Consider the following 18,421-nt stretch of genomic DNA (forward strand, 5'->3'; position numbering starts at 1 on the left):
ACCCCATCTCCACGTCTCCAATCCCCTCTTCCGGCAGGGGTCCCAGGAGCAGATGAAGTTTCCAGGGTGTGGAGCGGATGGGCTTGGTCTTCAGGAAATCAGGTTCCAAAGCCTCAAAATCCTTCCCTTTTCTTTCACTACAAGTGACCAGCCCGAGAGTGCTCAGTAATTTCCAACAAAGTATGTGTTGCAATTGACTGCAAGCTGCTACTAATCACAATAACTCCAACCAGAACAAAGCTAACCCTCAGATAAACCTTATGGTCAGAGATATTTCGTGAAATTAAATTGCAGATTGCTTTTTTTTTTAAACCCCTAGAGGGATATAAAAAGATGTTTGAGAATAAAAATACATTAGAATAAAATTCTAAAGTGGGGATGGAATAAGAGTACGATTTCGAGGAGATAAATAAACAATGTTGTCTGACATGCATTTTAAACTCGATAATGCTGGGCCAAAACATGGTAGGTGAATAAATAAATAAACTTCACCCTAAGCCTCAAATCTAACACAAAAATTAATTCACAACAGGCCATATATTTAAAGTTCACATAAAACTAAAAAACTATGAAAATTAGAGAAAATCTTCAGGATCTAGGGCTGGGTGAAGAGTTCTTAGGCATGACAGCAAAAGCACAGCCTTAAAAGAAAAAAACTGTGTAAGCTGGACTACATCAAAATGAAGAACTTCTGCTTTAAGAAAAACCATGGGGTCTTCAGTAGCGAAAGGATGAAGACCAGCTACAGACCAAGTGAAAATATCTGCAAACCAACACTTGGCAATGGTCCATATCCCAAACTCTCAAAGCTCCCAAAATATTTAATTGTAAAGTGGGCAAAAGATATGAAAGACATTTCACCAAAAAGGACATACAGATGGCAAATAAGCACATGAAGAGTTGTTCAACGCCATCAGTCATTAGGGAGGTTCAAACTAAAACCATGACGAGGAATCACAGCTACGACAGAGAAGAGGCAACACCAAACACCCCTCTGGAGGACGCAGGGACATAGAATGTAGTAGCCTGTGCAGTGCAGCGTGGCGGTTACTTATAAAACTAAATATCCAATTACCACATAGCCTTGCAACTGAGCTCCTGGATATTTTACCCAGAGAAGCGAAAACTTTCATCCAAACAAAAATGTGTACGTCAATGTCCAGAGCAGCTTTAATGGAGCACCCCAAGGCTGAGAACCCCCAAATGTCCCTCGATGGGCGAGCGGTTACACACGCAATACTTGTCGACACGCAAAGGAGGGCCCTGCAGACATAGCCTGGGTGGGGGGTCAGGGGTGCGGAGTGAGGGAAGAAAGCCCCCGAACTCTGCCATCCCGCGTTTCAGAACACCTGAAACAACATGCCTCCAGAGATGGGGGACGGGGTCAGGGACGGCCGGGGTGAGCACAGAGGGAGGCTCGCAGTGCTGGGTGGGCACGTAAACCCACACTGTGGTACCCTGGGAGAAACCGGCTGGAGGGGACATGGGCTCTCTCTGTACTATCTGTGCAGCCTCCCGTGAACAATTATTAAAAAGTTTAACTTTCGGCACGTACATAAAAATACTACGAAAGGCAGAAGTCAGGCCAGGGCTGGTCAGGCTGGGGGCGTCAGGGGCCCCACGCTGCGTGGGCAGTGGGCCGCGGCCCAGCTTCCAGCACCCCCCCGGCTCCACAGTCACAGCAGGCAGGCGACAGCCAGGCAACAGGGAAGCACAGAAACAAAGATGTGCACGCTTCTGGAGGAAAGTCATTTCAGGGGAAAAATCACCCGAACAAGAGGTGCCAAGGCCAGACAGAAGCCCCACGTGAGGAGACAGGAGTTGTAACCAAGACCATGCAAGGGTTATAACTGTCTTTTGAAGGATAAGACAAAGATGTAACTAACAATGCAGGTATTCTTAAAAAACTAATCCAAGACACTGGATATGAAAAATATAACTGTCAAACTGAAAACATCAACATGTGGAATGACCAGCAAGACCAAAGTGCTGGGTCTTGAGGGACAAATGATGGAGCTGGAGAAGAGGGGAGGTCCAGGGAGGGAAGCCGTGCAGAACCTTCTAGAGCTGGAGAAACACACGGGTCAGGCCGCGGGGCCCCTGGGGAAGGGTCCGACCCGCACCAGCAGCACCAGCACAAGCAATGCCAGGCGTCTGACTGCACACCCGGACTTCGTGCAGGAAGCAGGGAGCAAACCACGCCCTGTGTCTGTAGCGCGTCACTCCCGGGCCCCAGCCGCCCTCCTGCCTACTCACTCCCCAGAGAGACAGGCGGGTGCTGAGTCTCCCAAGCCAGTAACTCCCCAACGCGGACGAGGAGCTCCCGGTGAGCCCAGGCACCTACGAGGAGAAGCCCAGAAAGCAGGCTGACGGGTCACACTCAGGAACCCTACAAGGCCCGCAGGCAACCGTGGCTGACGACCCCACCACTTCCCGGCCTCTCCCCTCCACGCACAGAAGTCCACTTGCCATCCGCACACGAAACAAAAGAGGAGACAGACAGGAGAGCGGCCCCACCCCAACAGGGACGCGTTACCAGGCCCGGGATGGACTTCGGCATGGTCTTCCGAGCCCTGTGGACCTTGACGTCAGCGCCCGGGGCCGGGGCCTTCTTGTCCTCTGTGTCCTTGCTGCCTTCCCCGGGCTTGGCTGGCATGGCGGCCGGCGGCTGGGGAAAAGCGCCAGGAGTCCTCCCTTTGCCAGCCCCGCCAGGGAGGGTCTTCGCGGCGTGACCGGGCAGGGAGGAGGCCAGGGCGCCAGCCACCCGCAGCGGTGGCTCAGACAGGGGGGCCTTGCCGAGGAAGTAGCCGTTGCTCCCGACGACGGGAGTCTGAGTGAAGCCGTCGGCTCGGATGTGGTTCTGCTTCCCCACCTCAGTGTCTCTGTCCAAAATCCCATTTTCTGCTATCCGGGCCACCGGACCGGCTCCTTCCTGCGGGCTGACTCTCGTGCTTTCCTGAGTGTGCTTCACAGCGGCCGGGTGGCCGTTGGCATCGCTCTTGTCGCAGGACCCGTTGGTTTCCCCGTCTGCAGCCACATGGGCCTCCCCTCCCTGCTGCTCTGCCGAGCCTTCATCAGCAGCCATAGGTGACCCTACGGAAGGAGGAGAAGAGTCAGTGGCTGCCCCGCCTGCGACCCCAACACGAGAGCCCCCACTGCCCTGCTTACACAAAACTGTCTGAAGAAAAACCACTTTATTTCATAGACAAACATTTGAGTTCAGACGGATTAAATATAAAGTATGTCACAGACACTGTCTCGACAGTGAGTCAGTTAAGGGGGGAATGACCCCATCCCCAGAAGGGCGGTCTGCGCCCCGCCCCTAGTGAGGTGTGGGTGGGGTGTGGTCCTTGAAACAAACACCCCACTCCTCCAGTGAATTCTTAAAAGACTTCCAACACATTATGCAGGATTTACATATCCTCCAGGAACAAATTCACCACTGGAAAACAAAACTGGGTAGGATTCAGAGACAGGAAACAAGGCCTCGGGAGCAGCTTCCCAAAAACAGACCTAAAGAAAACAGGGTGAGTTTTCAGTCTGTCAGCCAGAAGCCTCGTTACAAACCCCTGGTCTCTGAAGCGCGTCTCCTCAACTTGATAAACAAGAAACACACTTCCCACCAGCAGATCGCCACATGCGGAGCCTCACTACAGACCCCAGCAGAAAGCTCACACAGTTACAGCACTGGGTGCAGAGGGGCTGTGGTCACGTCCAAGACCCCACCACCCATCACCCCTGTATCCCTGTTTACAGCACATCACCTGCCACGACTCCATCACGACTGTACTGGCCCCTGCAAGGAGAGGTCCACGTTCACTACTGTACCCTGAGCACAGAAACACAAGTGCAGTAAGTACTGTCTGAATGAATAAACAGCTATTAATTTTTTTTAAAACCCTTGGCAAAACTGAATAGGTGAAAACCTACTCAACTTGGAGAAGGCCGCATGCCAACCTACAGCAAAGATACACTTATTCAGAAATGTTGCATGAATTCCATGTAGGATCAGAAACAACATCAGGACATCCATTAACACCACAAAGGTTCACACAAGAGTGGGGTCCCAGATGACCCCACGGGAGAGAGAAACGAGGAGCAAGGCCTGGCGACAAGGGTTAGGCTCTCCTGCACACCTGGTCCGTCAGCAAGTCAAACACGAGTGCAGCAAGGCTGCCAAATCTGAAATCAAGTACAAAAACCAAAGGCATTTTTCTACGCTGGCCTTAACTTTTGAGAAAACATAAGGAAAAAAAAAGACAGTATTCATAAAAAAGCAGGAAAAACTATAAAGGATATAAAACTTTAACCAAGATCATGCAAAGTCTCTGCAGAGAAAAAAAATTTTAATGGAAGTATCTCACGACCTTGAACGTGACGGCAAAAATACAAAGATGCATGTCGCCTCAAACTGACTCTCTAAGTTCAATGATACCCTAATCAAAATTCCAATCAGTGTATTGAGGAACTCCATAACCTTATTCTGAAATGTGCAGGGAAAACAAATTTTCACAAACAGCAAAGTAAATCGTGGAAAAGCACAGCAAAGGAAAGGGAAATGGGCCTCTCCCAACACAAAGGAGGACGGGGATGCGGACAGTCACGGGGCGTCGAGCACAGCCACCCAGGGGCCAGACGCTGACAGGTGCTCAGAAAGGCAAGCTCCTAGGACAAATGCATCTCAACTTGCAAAAGAATAAAGTTGGACCCTTACCTCACACCATATACAAAAATTAACTGAAAACGTTTCCAAGATCTGTAACTATAAAAAGAAAACACAGGCATAAATCTTTATGATCTTCTATGAAGCAATGGTTTCTTAGATGCTATAACAAAACCACAAGCAACCGAAGAAAAACAGGTAAGTTGGACTTTATTTTGTGCTTCAAAGGATACCATCAAGAAGGTGAAAAGACAACCCATAGATTGGAAAAGAGTATTTGCAAATCACACATCTGATAAGGAACTTGTACCTAAAATATATTTTTAAAAACCTCTGACAATGCATTAATAAAAATCAATAACCAATTTTAAAAACGGGCAAAGGATCTGAACTGACATTTCTCCAAAGAAGATACACAAATGGCTAATAAGCACATGAAAAAAATGCTCAGCATCGCCAGCCAGCAAGGAAATACACATCAAAACCACGACGAGATACCACTTTGCACCCACTAGGACAGATGGAACCAAAAAGAAGGTGCCGACGAGTGTTGTCGGGAGCCGTCCTCGCTGCTGGGGGGCATGGACGTGGTGCAGCTGCTGCAGGAATCAGTCTGGAGGTTCCTCGAAAGGAGGGCCCAGGCCTGGGCGCAGGGGCCGTGTGCAGAGGAGACTGGCACCTGGCATCACTCATCCACAACTTCTTTTAGAAAAGGGCCCAGGAGGGCAGACAGAGTGGGAGCCCAAGGAAGGGAACATTTCAAGGAACAGGGAGGAAGACAGCGCCAGAAGGAAAACGCTGAGGCAGGTCTTCAGAGGTCCCACCACTGTGAGCAAAGGGACAGGCAGGACAGTGTGCAGGGCAGCTCCGGGAGGGAAGCGCCCCAGGGCCAGCCGGGGTGCAGCAGAGAGGGGCCGGTGGGCCGGATGAGGCACCCTGAGGTGCAGGGCGAGGGCAGAAAGCAGGGCAGGGCCATGGCCTTCCGTCCAAGCTGGGCTGTCTGGAGAAGATGCCCCAGGGAGAGAGGGGGTGAGGCTGGAAACAGCCCTGGGAAGCCAGGCAGGCAGTTGCCCAACCCCCACCCCACTCAGCTCCCTGAGTCCCAACAGCTCTACTAGAACCTGAAGCATTTTGGTCACATGCTAAGCGACACACTCACAGGTAAGACGGTCCTGCCCTGTGGCCTGGGCTGCTGGGTCCCTTCTCTCAAGCAAGGCTGCCCTGCCATCAGCCCCAAGCTGGGGGCCCATATTCTGCCTTCACCCACTGTCACCCTCGGGTGTGCACGGGGTGGTCACAAAAGCAGAGGACCCCGTGGATGTGAAAAGGTGTCAGAGCAGCATGTGGGCCCACCAGGGAGGGGCAGGCCCGCAGCAGTTCCCATCGTGGGGGCCGCACCACAGCTCGGGAAAGACAAAAAGCGGCTGCCGGCCTAGGGCACAAGGTGGTCCCTGCCACCAGGCCACTCGAGGCCTCGTCCTGGGAGGCTCAGGGCCGCCCGCACCGAGCTCACAGGTCTACACGGAACACTGGGAAACAGGCCTCCGTCTCCCTGCAGTGCCTGGAAAGGCAGGGCCCTCGCCTCCCACTGCTGCACACACGGCAACCTCTCCAGACTGGCCTCTGCCACCCACGGGCCACTGTGTGTCTTCAGAGGATGCAGGGCCAGATGGGCGTCTGACAGCCCGGGTAAGCTCGCCTGACCTTGGCCCCGAGCCAGCCTCTTCCCCACCCAGCTGAGAGGCGGGTGGACATCGTCCAGGGACCAGGCGGGGGCGGTGGCGCGGGTGTGCAGCCGGGACCAGGCGGCAATCTCTGTCACAAGGGACAGGAGCGCGGTGCGGGCGCGTTTCCTCCCACGTCAGTGGGGACAGCGCCACACCACCAGCCAGCAGGACGACACTGAGACACGCTTCTCGTCCGCATGGCCCTGCTGTTCGCACAGGAGGGCCTGTGCCGACACGGCCAGGCGGACACCAGCATCTGAGGCTCCCAGGCGCCGGCCTCATGGTATCCAGCCAGGACGCTGCTCTCCAAAGGGGTCTGGCTGGCACCCGCAGGCAGCTTGGGTGGGACAGTGGGGTTTACCTGTCACGGTCTGTCCCAGAGCCAGCACCTCCCAGCCTGACTCCGGGCCTGTCCCTCCAAAAGCTCCCCTATGTACCAGCCCCTCGCCAGCCTCCCTCTACCTCCTGGCACCTCCGCAGCAGCTTCCATGCCCCAAGACCTGGTGCGGCCGCCCCCCTGCTGGCCTCACGGCGCCCTGAGGACCAGGACGCACAGGGCCTCCACCCTCCTAGAGGACCATGAGCCCCGGGACCCCACAGGAGGAGGCCGTACGGCAGGCCTGGCTGAGGAGGGGTGGCCAGGCAAGGGGCCCCGGGCGCCCTTACCTTCACTCGGCAGCTCGGCTCCCAGGCCGCAGTCCTGCTTGGTCTCCCCCTTCGCCGGAACCGCCTGCTAAAGAGAAATAAATGTCAGCCGGGCTCCGCCAGCAGGACTCCTGTCCGTGGGCATCGCATCCAAACCAAAACTAAACCACCAAGGACAGGACGGACAGGGAACCTCGAGCCAGTGGAAAATGCTCTTGACACCGTCTCTTCGGGAGGAGGACCAGCAGTCAACCACAGCCGCGGGAAACCTCTACTTCAACTGTATTGGGGGGACAGTCTTTTAATAATAAGAATGCATGGCTTACGTAACTAAAATTGCAAATGTTTTCTCTATCATAGGAATGCTACAATTTATTTCAAAGTGCATTCTGCTGCTGACAACAATTCATCTAAGTATTTCAAATGTCCAACAACCTACAGAAAAGTTAGAGAAATGGATAAATCAAGAAAATTCAATGAAAACCTGAATCACTAAATATTTGAGTCTACCATACAGAGACCCGAATTACACGATGCCTCTTGCAATGGTTTTAAGACAAACTTCTTGCCTTCAGGAATGTGAGAGTCTGGTTAGAGAACGAACAGAAACACACAACACACCCTTAAGCGGGGTCTCTGCAGGTGTCCGGTCCACAGGGGGAGCAGCTGACGCAGACCCTCTAGGCATCTCTCTTAGCGACATCCAGAGTCTAGGGGCATAGCTCCCATAACGCTTGCGTAACGTTCTGGAATGTTTTCTTCAAGAGACACCACAACATATGCTCGCAACACTCCTCCTGAGCCTGGCTCCCACTGCTAATTTCACTGGGGTCAGGCGGCTCCCTGGAGCAGTGCCCACCCCCACCCGGACCCCCACCCCCACGGCGCCCTCCTTCCTTGGCACCTCCAGAAGTCCCCACCCGCTGACTCTACCACCCCAGGCCTGCGGGCCAAGAAGGGGCACAAGCACGGCAAGCTCCCTCCGGCCACTTGCAGGCTCCACTCTCCTACCTTTCCAGGGCTCCACGTCTGGCCTGACCAGTGGTTTGAAACCCAGTGGTTTTCAAAGTGTAAGCTGAGGATCCCTGGGGCCCCTGAGAACTCCTCAGGGGACCTAAGAGGACTTGTTTTTTGAGGCATGTGTGCATGCACACACACACAGGGGTAGGGTCTCACTGGCACTACCCGGTCCTGGCCACCAGACCACAGCCAATGGCGCCTGGGTGGACATCCACTCCTAGCTGGTCACACAGGGTCCCTTGTTCTAGGAGCTGAGGAGCTCAGTCGTGTACGTGGCCACATGGATGAAGGCCAGCCACCGTTCCTGAGCATCTGTTGTGTGCCAGGCACCTGCCAGCCCAAGGGGAGGCCTCAGTGGACAGCAGGGTCCAGGCCACAGGGCCAGCTGACAGTGGTTTTTACATCACCAGAGACCTATGAACAATAACGACAAGATGTGACAGAAACCTCTGTGGTCAAAGCCACGAGTGGTCCTTTTCATAAAAGTCCTCAGAGCCCTGTTCCAGTCGGGGGATAAGAAACAAACACATGAACTTCACCTAGAGTGTGGGGTGCTGTGACGTTATAAAACAGGGGTTGCAAGGCTGCAGCGGTGAGGGGTAGCCAGCTGGGGGCTCTTCTCCAGCCCCTCCCAGTGGCCTTGTGCTCATACCATCTACAGGCCTGGATTAAACAGTCCTGGTCTGTTGGCACTGGCCAACTCCCTGCTGCCCCTTCTGCAGTTAGGAAGCTGGAATTTGGTGCCAGGCACTAAGGGAAACTCTTGAGGCCTCACAGCCTTCCTCCCAGAAGAAGGGGAGTACTTTCTTACGGAGTCAGACCTGACACATCCCTCCTCGTCAAGGAGAAACAAGCCTTCATCGTGGATGGCAAAGCCCAGCCTCTGCTCCCCTCGGCACCCCCTCCCACACCCTGATGCCAGCCTCTGGCCCTTGGACCCCGCCACCCCTCAGCAGGCCAAGCTCCACCTTCTCAGACAGCCTCACCTGGACCTCGCCTTGTGGCCCTGCTGGTCCCACCACCACCAGGCACACCACCAGCCTGTCTGCCATGCCAGCATGAGCACTCAGGGTCCAAAGGGGGGAACCTGTCCTGTCCCCAACCTGTCGGCAGTGCCGGGCGGGAGGAAGAAGCTGAGAAAGCATGTGGCAGAGAAAAACAGGGTCTTCCTAGGGGACTGGGTGTGGCGCAAGCCTGAGGGGCGCTCTGGGACAGCCCAGACGCACAGTCCACACGTGTTGCGACCACCCTGCTCCTTGTGGGCACTGCCAGTGCCACATCTGGAAGCCCAAAGGCCCAGAGACTGAGGCTGCGGGTGAGCTCGGCCCACGACCAGGGCAAGAAAGACAGAAATCTCCTGAACCCAGATGCTCTGTGAGTTGAACCTATATGTACCTAGCAAGAGGGAACATGGAGGCTTCCCTGGTGGCGCAGTGGTTGAGAGTCCGCCTGCCGATGCAGGGGACACGGGTTCGTGCCCCGGTCCGGGAAGATCCCACATGCCGCGGAGCAGCTGGGCCCATGAGCCATGGACGCTGAGCCTGTGTGTCCGGAGCCTGTGCTCCGCAACGGGAGAGGCCACAGCAGTGAGAGGCCCGCGTACGGCAAAAAAAAAAAAAAAAAAAAATAGAGGGAACATGGTTTTCGTTGCCTTTTCCAAAGGGCCAGCAACCTACAAAATCGACATCAACCAGGAAAGGATTACAGGTGGAACACGTAGCCCAAACCACTAACAAAACCAGAACCAAACAGAACTGCTGGCAGACACTTGAAACCCCTGCCAGCTCTCCCACAGGCAGGGGCTGTGACAATCCCGACAGTAAAAGGTGGATGGGTGACCTCAGTCTCTGCTTTGCAAGAAGAGCCTCAACTAACCCCAGAGTGAGCTTGGGATACGGGGCCACAACAGGAGGAGGAAAACCTCCAGAGAAGACGCGAGCCAACGGCAGTGCGCACAGCAGAAGCTCTGAGCAGTGCGAGGGCCCCTGGGCAGCAGCAGCACAGAATCTCGACTCCCACGTGCCACCGCCACGGAGAGACTGAGGCTCCTGGCAGAGAGGACCAACTCCAGGCAAGGCAGGGGCACAAGAGGAGCTTAGAACCTCGGGCTGTGCCTGAAAACGAAGCACTCAAACTGGCAGGGGGCGTCCAAGAACCAGGACAGACCCAAGGGATGCCCACTCCGGAGTTTACGACACTTGGAGCATCAAAATGAATAATGACAGGAACAGGAATTGTAAACCAGTGAATAAACACCAGCATTAAATAAATGAATGGATAACAAACAAATCCAACAGGGAAAGCTGCTTATCCTAGATGCCAACAACTGAAGGCAGAGAGAGGGCTGGGAGCTGAAGCCACCATTACAACTCGTGGAGGAAGTTTCGTAAGAAACGGGATCTTACAGAATCTCAAAGTATCTCGCCGCAACATTGTCCTCAAGTAAGAGGGAATTCCCTCAAGTAAAGGGAAGAGCAGTGACCTTCCGTGGAGAAACCTGTAGCCTCACCCATGGGACGGTCACGGACAAAGCGGCAGGTCTCCTGATGGGATGCACCCTAACCCTAACCCTTCCTGCCACCAGGGTTTCCAGAAAGCAAAGTGATGTGCCTTTGGAAAAGGAAGACCGAGGAGCTGGAGTCCCCTCAACTCCCCGTCCAGAGCGGGAAAGCGCTGTGAAGGGACTACTGTGACGACTGCACGCACAGCGACCGGGCACCGTGTTCACGTGTGATTACCGTGACACCTGTATGCACTGCAGACCAGACGGTTGTGTCAACATCGGGTATCTTGATGGTTATTCAGAGAAATGTCCTTGTTTGTAGTAAATAAGAGCCTGGACTTACCTTTGTGCGGGACAGAGGAGACAAGATGCATGTGTGTGGTGTGTGTGCACACATGTGCATGTGTGAAGGACATAACAAGTGGAGTCTGGGTGAAGGGTAGATGGGAGCCACTGTACTAATCTTGCAACTTTTCTGTATGTTTGAAATTATTTCAAATTAAAGTGTTTTAAAAAGGAAAAGTTAGGAAAGTCTTCAGACTGGAAGCACGCTGTGTGGCCACAGGGCAGACAGGGTAGAACTGAAATGACGACAGCGCGTCTTGCAGGGAACAGAGAGGCAGCAGCAAGGACTTCCCAGAGGGGAACTGGTCCACGGCAGAGGCGCAGAAGCACAGGCTTGGGACCTGAGGACCCAGGCCCTATCCGGCTCCTCTGTCCCCCTGCACTTTGCCGAGGTCACCTGGCTTCTGCAGCTGCAAGGCAGGGACCGCTTGTTCCAGGAGCTGCTGTGAGGACGACAGACCTGGTGCCTGACGCGGAGCCAGCAGACCCGCAGCCCAGGATGCGTGAGGACACAGAACACGCGTGCACTGGGGGCTCCACAAACTGCTGCGCCTGCACCCCGTGTCACCGGGGGCCCAGGACCACGGGCAAACGCAAGGGTTCCAGCACTGGCTGTGGGACTCAGGTCCGGAGAGAGCAGGAGAACAGAGACATAAAGACAACTAGTGGCGGGGTGGGGGAGACCCCCAAAGGAGTAGCAGGCTCGGGAGTCAGACAGCACAGCTGTTTCCACCTTCAATGAACTATCAACATTTAAAAAGTAGGAGAGTTTACAAGAAATCTGGGTTTCCAGACTCTGAAACAGTGAAGAGCTGTGGCGACCCTGGCGGGGTGCCTGGACAGGCTCCTGGGGGGTTCCCCACAGAGTTGGCCTCTTGACACCCGGGACCAGCACCAAGTCAGATTCCACTTACTCCTGCATGTAGGTACTGATCCTCAGGGTCTAGACCGGAGAAAATGCCCTCCTGCCCAGGCCTGCTTCACGCATCTTAACTCATCCGCCTGCCCCCTGACCTCACTGGCAGCACCTGACTTGAGGCGTCACCTCCCAGGACCTGTCCTGGCCACATCTCAGTAATGATGCCATGACCTGTCCCCACCGGGCTGGGCCGTGGGGCCAGGATGTCTGATCCCAGGCCCCTGATTTCCCACTGTCCATCCAGGGCCAGGCAAGGCTGTACCTCATCTCTACCCTCAGCCCCACGTGGCCGGGCCTCACTGCCTCTGCCAGCCCATCACAGCTGCATCCCAACTGCCAACCTCCTACACCCTTCAACCCGCTCAAACAGGAGTTCTCTGGGGTCCCCAAGACCCTTCCAGAGATCAAGACTGTTTTCATAACACCAGCAGGATCCCACTCACCCGTTTCGCAGTACTGACATCTGCACAGATGGTGCAAGGGCAATGCTGTCAGCACCTTAGCAGGAATCAGGAGGGTGGCACCAAACGACACGCTTAGTGACTGAATTCATCCTCACTCTGGGGCCACTGCCCCACAGCAAGGACACCGGGCCCGCCAACAACACCTCTGGGCCCCGGGCCCTGACTGGTGACAACGGGTGTCTGGAAACAAGCTGGGCGGGCACAGCCCCCGGGACCCCATGAACACAGCAGGTGTCTGGAGACAAGCCGGGGTGGGCACAGCCCCCAGGACCCTATGAACACAGTGGCAAACCAGCTGCCTCCTGTCACAGCACCAGCCAGCCACACGTTCACCCACAAAATTATGGTTCATGACCTTTCCCCAAAAAAAGTCTGTTTTAAGAATATTATGGGGTTTCCCTGGTGGCACAGTGGTTGGGAGTCCGCCTGCCAATGCAGGGGACACGGGTTCGTGCCCCGGTCTGGGGGGATCCCGCGTGCCGCAGAGCGGCTGGGCCCATGAGCCATGGTCGCTGGGCCTGCGCGTCCGGAGCCTGTGCTCCACAGCGGGAGGGGCCGCAGCAGTGAGAGGCCCGCGTACCGCAAAAAAAAAAAAGACTATTATGTAACACACTCAAATAATGCCAGACTGGGCCGCTATTTTGCTCTGTGTCTACCCGAGTGCATTCAGGAACCCGCTGACGTGCTCACAACACACCAGGCCCTGGGTGAGCATGAGACCTGGAAACAGCACCGCCATCTCTGCCTCACTTCTGTCTCCTACTTAAAACCCAAGCACCTCCTCGCTCGTTTCTCTGAGTGACTGTTGCCGGTGGCACAGGGTGGAAGAGGACCAGGGGGAGGGGGTGGCATGGGGAAGGAGGGAGGGCAGAGGACAGGCAGGGGTGGGCAAGGAGGGGCACACCCAAGCGGCTGACACCTGTAGGGCAAGGGACAGTGTGCTGGAGTCTGGGATGCTATGAAGTCTCCAAACGAAGGACACATTAGCTTATCAGATGAATATGAAAAACAAATATCAAAGAAAAGGAATACTCTCTCGGTCTGAAACTTCTGTACAAGCCTCTACCTGACAAAACCTGCCCTAGGGCTCTGCTCTAACATTTGCTGTGCCTTATTTAAGACACAGGCCCCGCCAGTGGCCAATTTCTCTTGCATAAAAAGGAAGAGAAAAAAAAAAGAAAAATAGGGCTCCCCTGGTGGCGCAGTGGTTGAGAGTCCGCCTGCCGATGCAGGGGACACGGGTTCGTGCCCCGGTCCGGGAGGATCCCACATGCCGTGCAGCGGCTAGGCCCGTGAGCCATGGCCGCTGAGCCTGCGCGTCCGGAGCCTGTGCTCCTCAACGGGAGAGGCCACAACAGTGAGAGGCCCGCATATCACCAAAAAAAAAAAAAAAAAAAAGGAAGAGCAGCACATATTCGTAAAGCTCACAATAAAGAAATGTTACTGCTTACCTCAACCCTGTCTAGCCTAGCAGGTTATTCTTTCTCCCTGATCGAAGCAAAACAAAACAATGGGTTAAAACAAAGTTTTGAGGTAATTATTCGACTTCAAATCAAGACCTTTCCATTTACAACCATCTACCTAGTTGTATGGGAGTGAAACACATTAATGTGCATGAACAACCAGCCAGCAATTCAAGTTCTTAATTAAGTCAACATGGCCGCAGAGGCACAGAACCCAAAGGCCAGTCTCTCACTCATACACAGACAACAGAATCAACACTGGTGAAGGTCCACCAGTGGCTAACTCGTTTCCCAAAAGCCTGGTCTCTTTCCTGGAAGAACTTCCAATAAAATCATCTAAACTCTCCCCCAGGCCACATCACTGATCAAGGTCACTGGTCAGGGCGGAGGCCTCCCCAACCTGGCTTCTCTAAAGGCACAGCCCCTGACCCAGTGCTGGCAGCTCACCCTGGCGGCCCTGCCCATAGCCCAGAGATCCATGGCCCCCGTGGCCTGAGACCCCAACACCCCACCCTCAGGAAGCCAGGAGGTGAAGGAATGGGCGCCCCCCGCAGACGACCTGCCCCACTTTCCATCCCTCCTTCAGCACGGGCCGAACCTGCTCACCCTGCTCAAGTACCACGGCCACCGCCTAAATCACGAGGGCTTCAACCGCAAGGCTGGGCCCCATCTCCACCCCAAGACCCATGTGTCCCAATAAGGAAGGACCTGCACCTCCTTCACCTCCTCCTTGGAAGACAGACAACCCCAGAGTCAGACCCCACCCGCAAAAGCACCGGGAATCCGGACCGGCAACCTCATCCGTAAGCATCAGGCCTTCCGTTTTTCAGATGCCACAAACTTGGGCACGACTAAGAATCCACAGCTTGCAGCGGGAACCAGCGGGGACCATGTGTGCTCACCAGGTGTACACAAGGCACACACGCCGTACAACTCTCGTCCACTGCACCACCGAGACACGACAATTCCAGAAAAACAGCTCCTTCCAGGGCTTTTTGTCCTCTTTATCCTCAGCACATCTGCCCGAACTCCAAAACATTTCAGGAGCAGACTTCATATCACACTCCCAAACCCAGACTGAAAAAGGGAATCCTCTCAGAGCCTGGGATTTGCAGAGATTCTGGGGCTTCTTTCAGTCAAAGAGCCCTTTGCATACAAACTTCTAAATAAAAAGACATTTACAGGGTGAAAGCAGTGAGGAAAGACTGAAGGGAGGTGCGGGGTCCTGAGGGGTGGGGTTATACCCAAGGACACCCCTCTCTTCACAGAATCAGGAATCTTTACAGTCCTAAACTCAACATTGCATGTGGGTTTTAGTTCCCGGACCAGAGATCTAACCCAAGCCCCCTGCAGTAGAACCAAGGACTCTTAACCACTGGACTGCCAAGGAAGTCAGACTCAACTCTTCTTAAATATGCAAAAACAAAGCGCTCCTGCCTCGAGTGTCCACATTCCTTAAACAGAAGAGAAACCAGAAGAAAACCCTCAGACTCTGCACCATGTGGCTAAGGTCCATCTGTCCACTGGAGAATAGGCCGGTCCCCCTCCAGCCTTGTCCTCCATTCAGCCCTGCCAGCTGGTCCTAACCCTCCTCGCATCCTCACATTCGGTGACCTGCCGTTTTTGACAGTAAAACTGGAGCTGGGACCCCACGATGCCAGAACTGCTCACAGTAAGAGTCCCTCCACCAGCCTATCCAGACCCTCATTCGACTTCTTCACTGCCTCTGATTAAAATCCCAGTTAGATCCACCTGAAAGGCACCGGGGCGGGGGTACAAAGTCTGCCCAGGAGGTGGCCAGAATGGCCAGTGAGCGGCAGCGGCAGCACGCCCTTTGGGGAGTGCGACAGCCACATGCTCACTGCGAGCTGGGTCTGACCGCCCCTCCCAGAAGAACAAACTCTACCCTTTGGAGCATCAGTTTTCACATCCTAAAGAGCTGATGTGGCTGGAGAAAAAAGAAAGAAAACTTTCCAGTTTGTGAAGTTTTTTCCTTAAATGCAAATTGGCAGATTTCGATATACACAAACCCTAAGGGAAAAAACACATGCCAGGAGGTGAGGTAGAATCTGACCCCGTGCTGGATGTGTAAGGCCAACACAGGGCAGTGGGTGCAACAAGCTGCCCAAGACATGGATGTCCAGCGACATCTTAAGTTCAGATAAATGACAAGCCGTGTTTTAGCATGTTTATCTGAACTTTAAATGTAACTGGGCATCCTGTATTCTTTTTTTTTTTTTTTAATTTTCTTCACCACTTTAATATGCATCAGGCTCTGGTTTTCTTTTCTTTTTTAAAAAAATATTTATTTATTTATTTGGCTGCATCGGATCTTAGCTGCAGCGCATGGGCTCTGGAGCAGCGGACTTAGCCGCCCCACGGCATGTAGGATCTTAGTTCCCCAACCAGGGATCGAACCCATGTCCCCTGCATTGGAAGGCGGATTCTTAACCACTGAGCCACCAGGGAAGTCCCGCATCTGGTATTCTTACTTGCTGAACTTGGCAGCCCTACACTGAGTCTGTGAGGATCAGCAAAGGACAGAAGGACCCTAGGTTTCTGTAATTCTGAAATGGCAATGCTTACATTTCAAAAGGCAATATTCTCTGCCCTGTGAAATCATACTCCTAGAAAGAAAAAGAATTATTAATCAAACAATTTCTTCATAAGAGAATAGAACACAGAAGAAAATAAAATGCAGAGGAAAAAAACCAAAGGAATTATGAAGTCCTGCTCTCACACCATCTCTTATGCCTTGGCATGGGAGGCCTTCCCTAACTTGGCTCCCTTTTACCACTTGGGAGACTGTCTGCCCCACTGGGGTGTTTGGCCTGACCCATCTCTGGGGGAAGAGGTCCCACCTGGACCACAGGGAGGTCGCTTGTTACCCATACCATATGCATTTCAATAAAAACATCTCAAGGTGGTGAAAAAAAAAAAGAAGTCTTGCTAGGGTCTTCAGGTATCCTTATGTAAAAGAAAGAACGCGGGCTTCCCTGGTGGCGCAGTGGCTGGGAGTCCGCCTGCTGATGCAGGGGACACGCGTTCGTGTCCCGGTCCGGGAGGATCCCACGTGCTGCGGAGCAGCTGGGCCCGTGAGCCATGGCCGCTGGGCCTGCGCGTCCGGAGCCTGTGCTCCACGACGGAAGAGGTCACAACAGTGAGAGGCCTGTGTACAGCAAAAAAAAAAAAAGGAAAGAACACACCCACCACCCGTTCTACAAGGGTTAAGTCTGAGCCACTGCAGTGCTGACAGAGAGCGCACCCTGAGAGGCTCTCTGTGCTTTGGAAAAATAGGCCCCTTAGAGAGTAGATATCTCAGAAGAATTTTAATGAACCCAAATTCCTGCCTCTTTCCATACACAGAAAAAAAGGGCTAAAATCATTAATGGAAATACCCCTTCCCCGTGACTAGCAGTTACCTTCTACCGAGATGTGTGCTTGGCTGCACACACCCCCTGGCCCAGACCACACAGATCCTGGCCGCTCCCCCACCTCTTCAGAGCAGCCCCTCAGAGCTACTGAGAAGCTGTCTCCCAGGCTACAGTCCTCGGTAAGATCCGGAAGAAAACTCAGCTCACGGCTCCTACATTGCGTATTTTTCCTGTTTCAGTCAACGCTCCTCAAGTTAACTTCCAATCACACAGCCCTCAGTATGGTTGTGGCCGCTCAGACACCAGAGTCCCGCCACCCCGCAGCTGCCCCGCCAAGAACCCACCCTGCCTCGCCTTGCTCTGGACCCTGCCTGCTCCCCACGCGCGGGACAACAGGGCACCCTTCCACACAGGGCAGCGGCCAGGACCTGTGCCAGCGACACAGACCGGTTTCAGATCCCACACAGCACATCTGTGCAGCAAAGACCCCCCCAACTCCATGGAAGATGAGAAGCAGCTGAAGTACACTCAGGCAACCAATTCTGGCTGCATGATATTACAAAGAGTATCTCCCAAGAAAAAGTGTACAGTCGTTTGTTTTTAACAAAAAAGTGGGGGAGGGGGGAAATACCCAGATGCAAAGACCAGAGAAGTCATATTCTAAAGTCATCTTTAGGTGACACTGGCGGGTGGCTGCGTTCATTGTAGTGATGTCACAGGACAGGAGATAGCGACCGCGTTTCTAACACGAGGACGAAGACTCCCCTCTACTAAGTCTCACTCAGATTTTCTTAGTGAGTAAAACAAATATCTTGCACCAGTTCTCACAGCAGCACCACTTATTTCGTGTCCCTCCCGCCAAGTGCAGCCACAGAACAAGCACGTAAGAACCACCTGCCGCTCCAACAGCGCTATCTGTAGGTGACGTCAAGGTAGCCTGCGTTCCCTCCTCAAGGCCCAGGGCCTCCATCCGCCCCCACTGGACATCACTGGACATGAGAAGAATGAGCACCAAGTGCAATCTGTCATGATGCAGTTAGCCTCAGTTTACAACATTTGCTTCTACATGCTTTTTAAAAAGACAGTTTTTGTTACACACACAGTTGGCCCCCTGTGTCGAGGGTTCCACCCCCGCAGACTCAACCAATTGCAGATCAAGTATATTCGGAAAAAAACCCCAGAAAGTGCGAAAGAACAAAACTTGAATTTGCCAGTTTGCGAGGCGCCGGCAGCTGTTTACACAGCATTTACATCGTACTCAGAACTGTTTACACAGCATTTACACTGTATCCGGTATT

The 18,421-nt window shown here is 53.7% G+C and overlaps 1 protein-coding gene across 7 annotated transcripts in view; it reads right to left on the reverse strand.

The window, feature by feature from the left end:
- The window catches only part of EHMT1 (euchromatic histone lysine methyltransferase 1), a 144,701-nt gene that overhangs the window by 68,651 nt on the left and 57,629 nt on the right, over window positions 1-18,421 (reverse strand). For 5 of the 7 annotated variants that reach the window (XM_060300066.2, XM_030838130.3, XM_030838128.3 and 2 more), the window contains exons 2-3: window positions 7,057-7,123; window positions 2,537-3,093 (exon numbers count right to left, since the gene is read on the reverse strand). In XM_060300066.2, the coding sequence (XP_060156049.1) occupies window positions 2,537-3,093; window positions 7,057-7,123 (624 nt within the window). Of the gene's footprint in view, window positions 1-2,536; window positions 3,094-7,056; window positions 7,124-7,656; window positions 7,808-18,421 lie in introns of those variants that run through there. The other 2 variants (XM_060300069.2, XM_060300067.2) reach the window with 2 other exon arrangements.

Source organism: Globicephala melas, chromosome 6, assembly GCF_963455315.2.
Source record: "Globicephala melas chromosome 6, mGloMel1.2, whole genome shotgun sequence".
NCBI classification, from domain to species: domain Eukaryota; kingdom Metazoa; phylum Chordata; class Mammalia; order Artiodactyla; family Delphinidae; genus Globicephala; species Globicephala melas.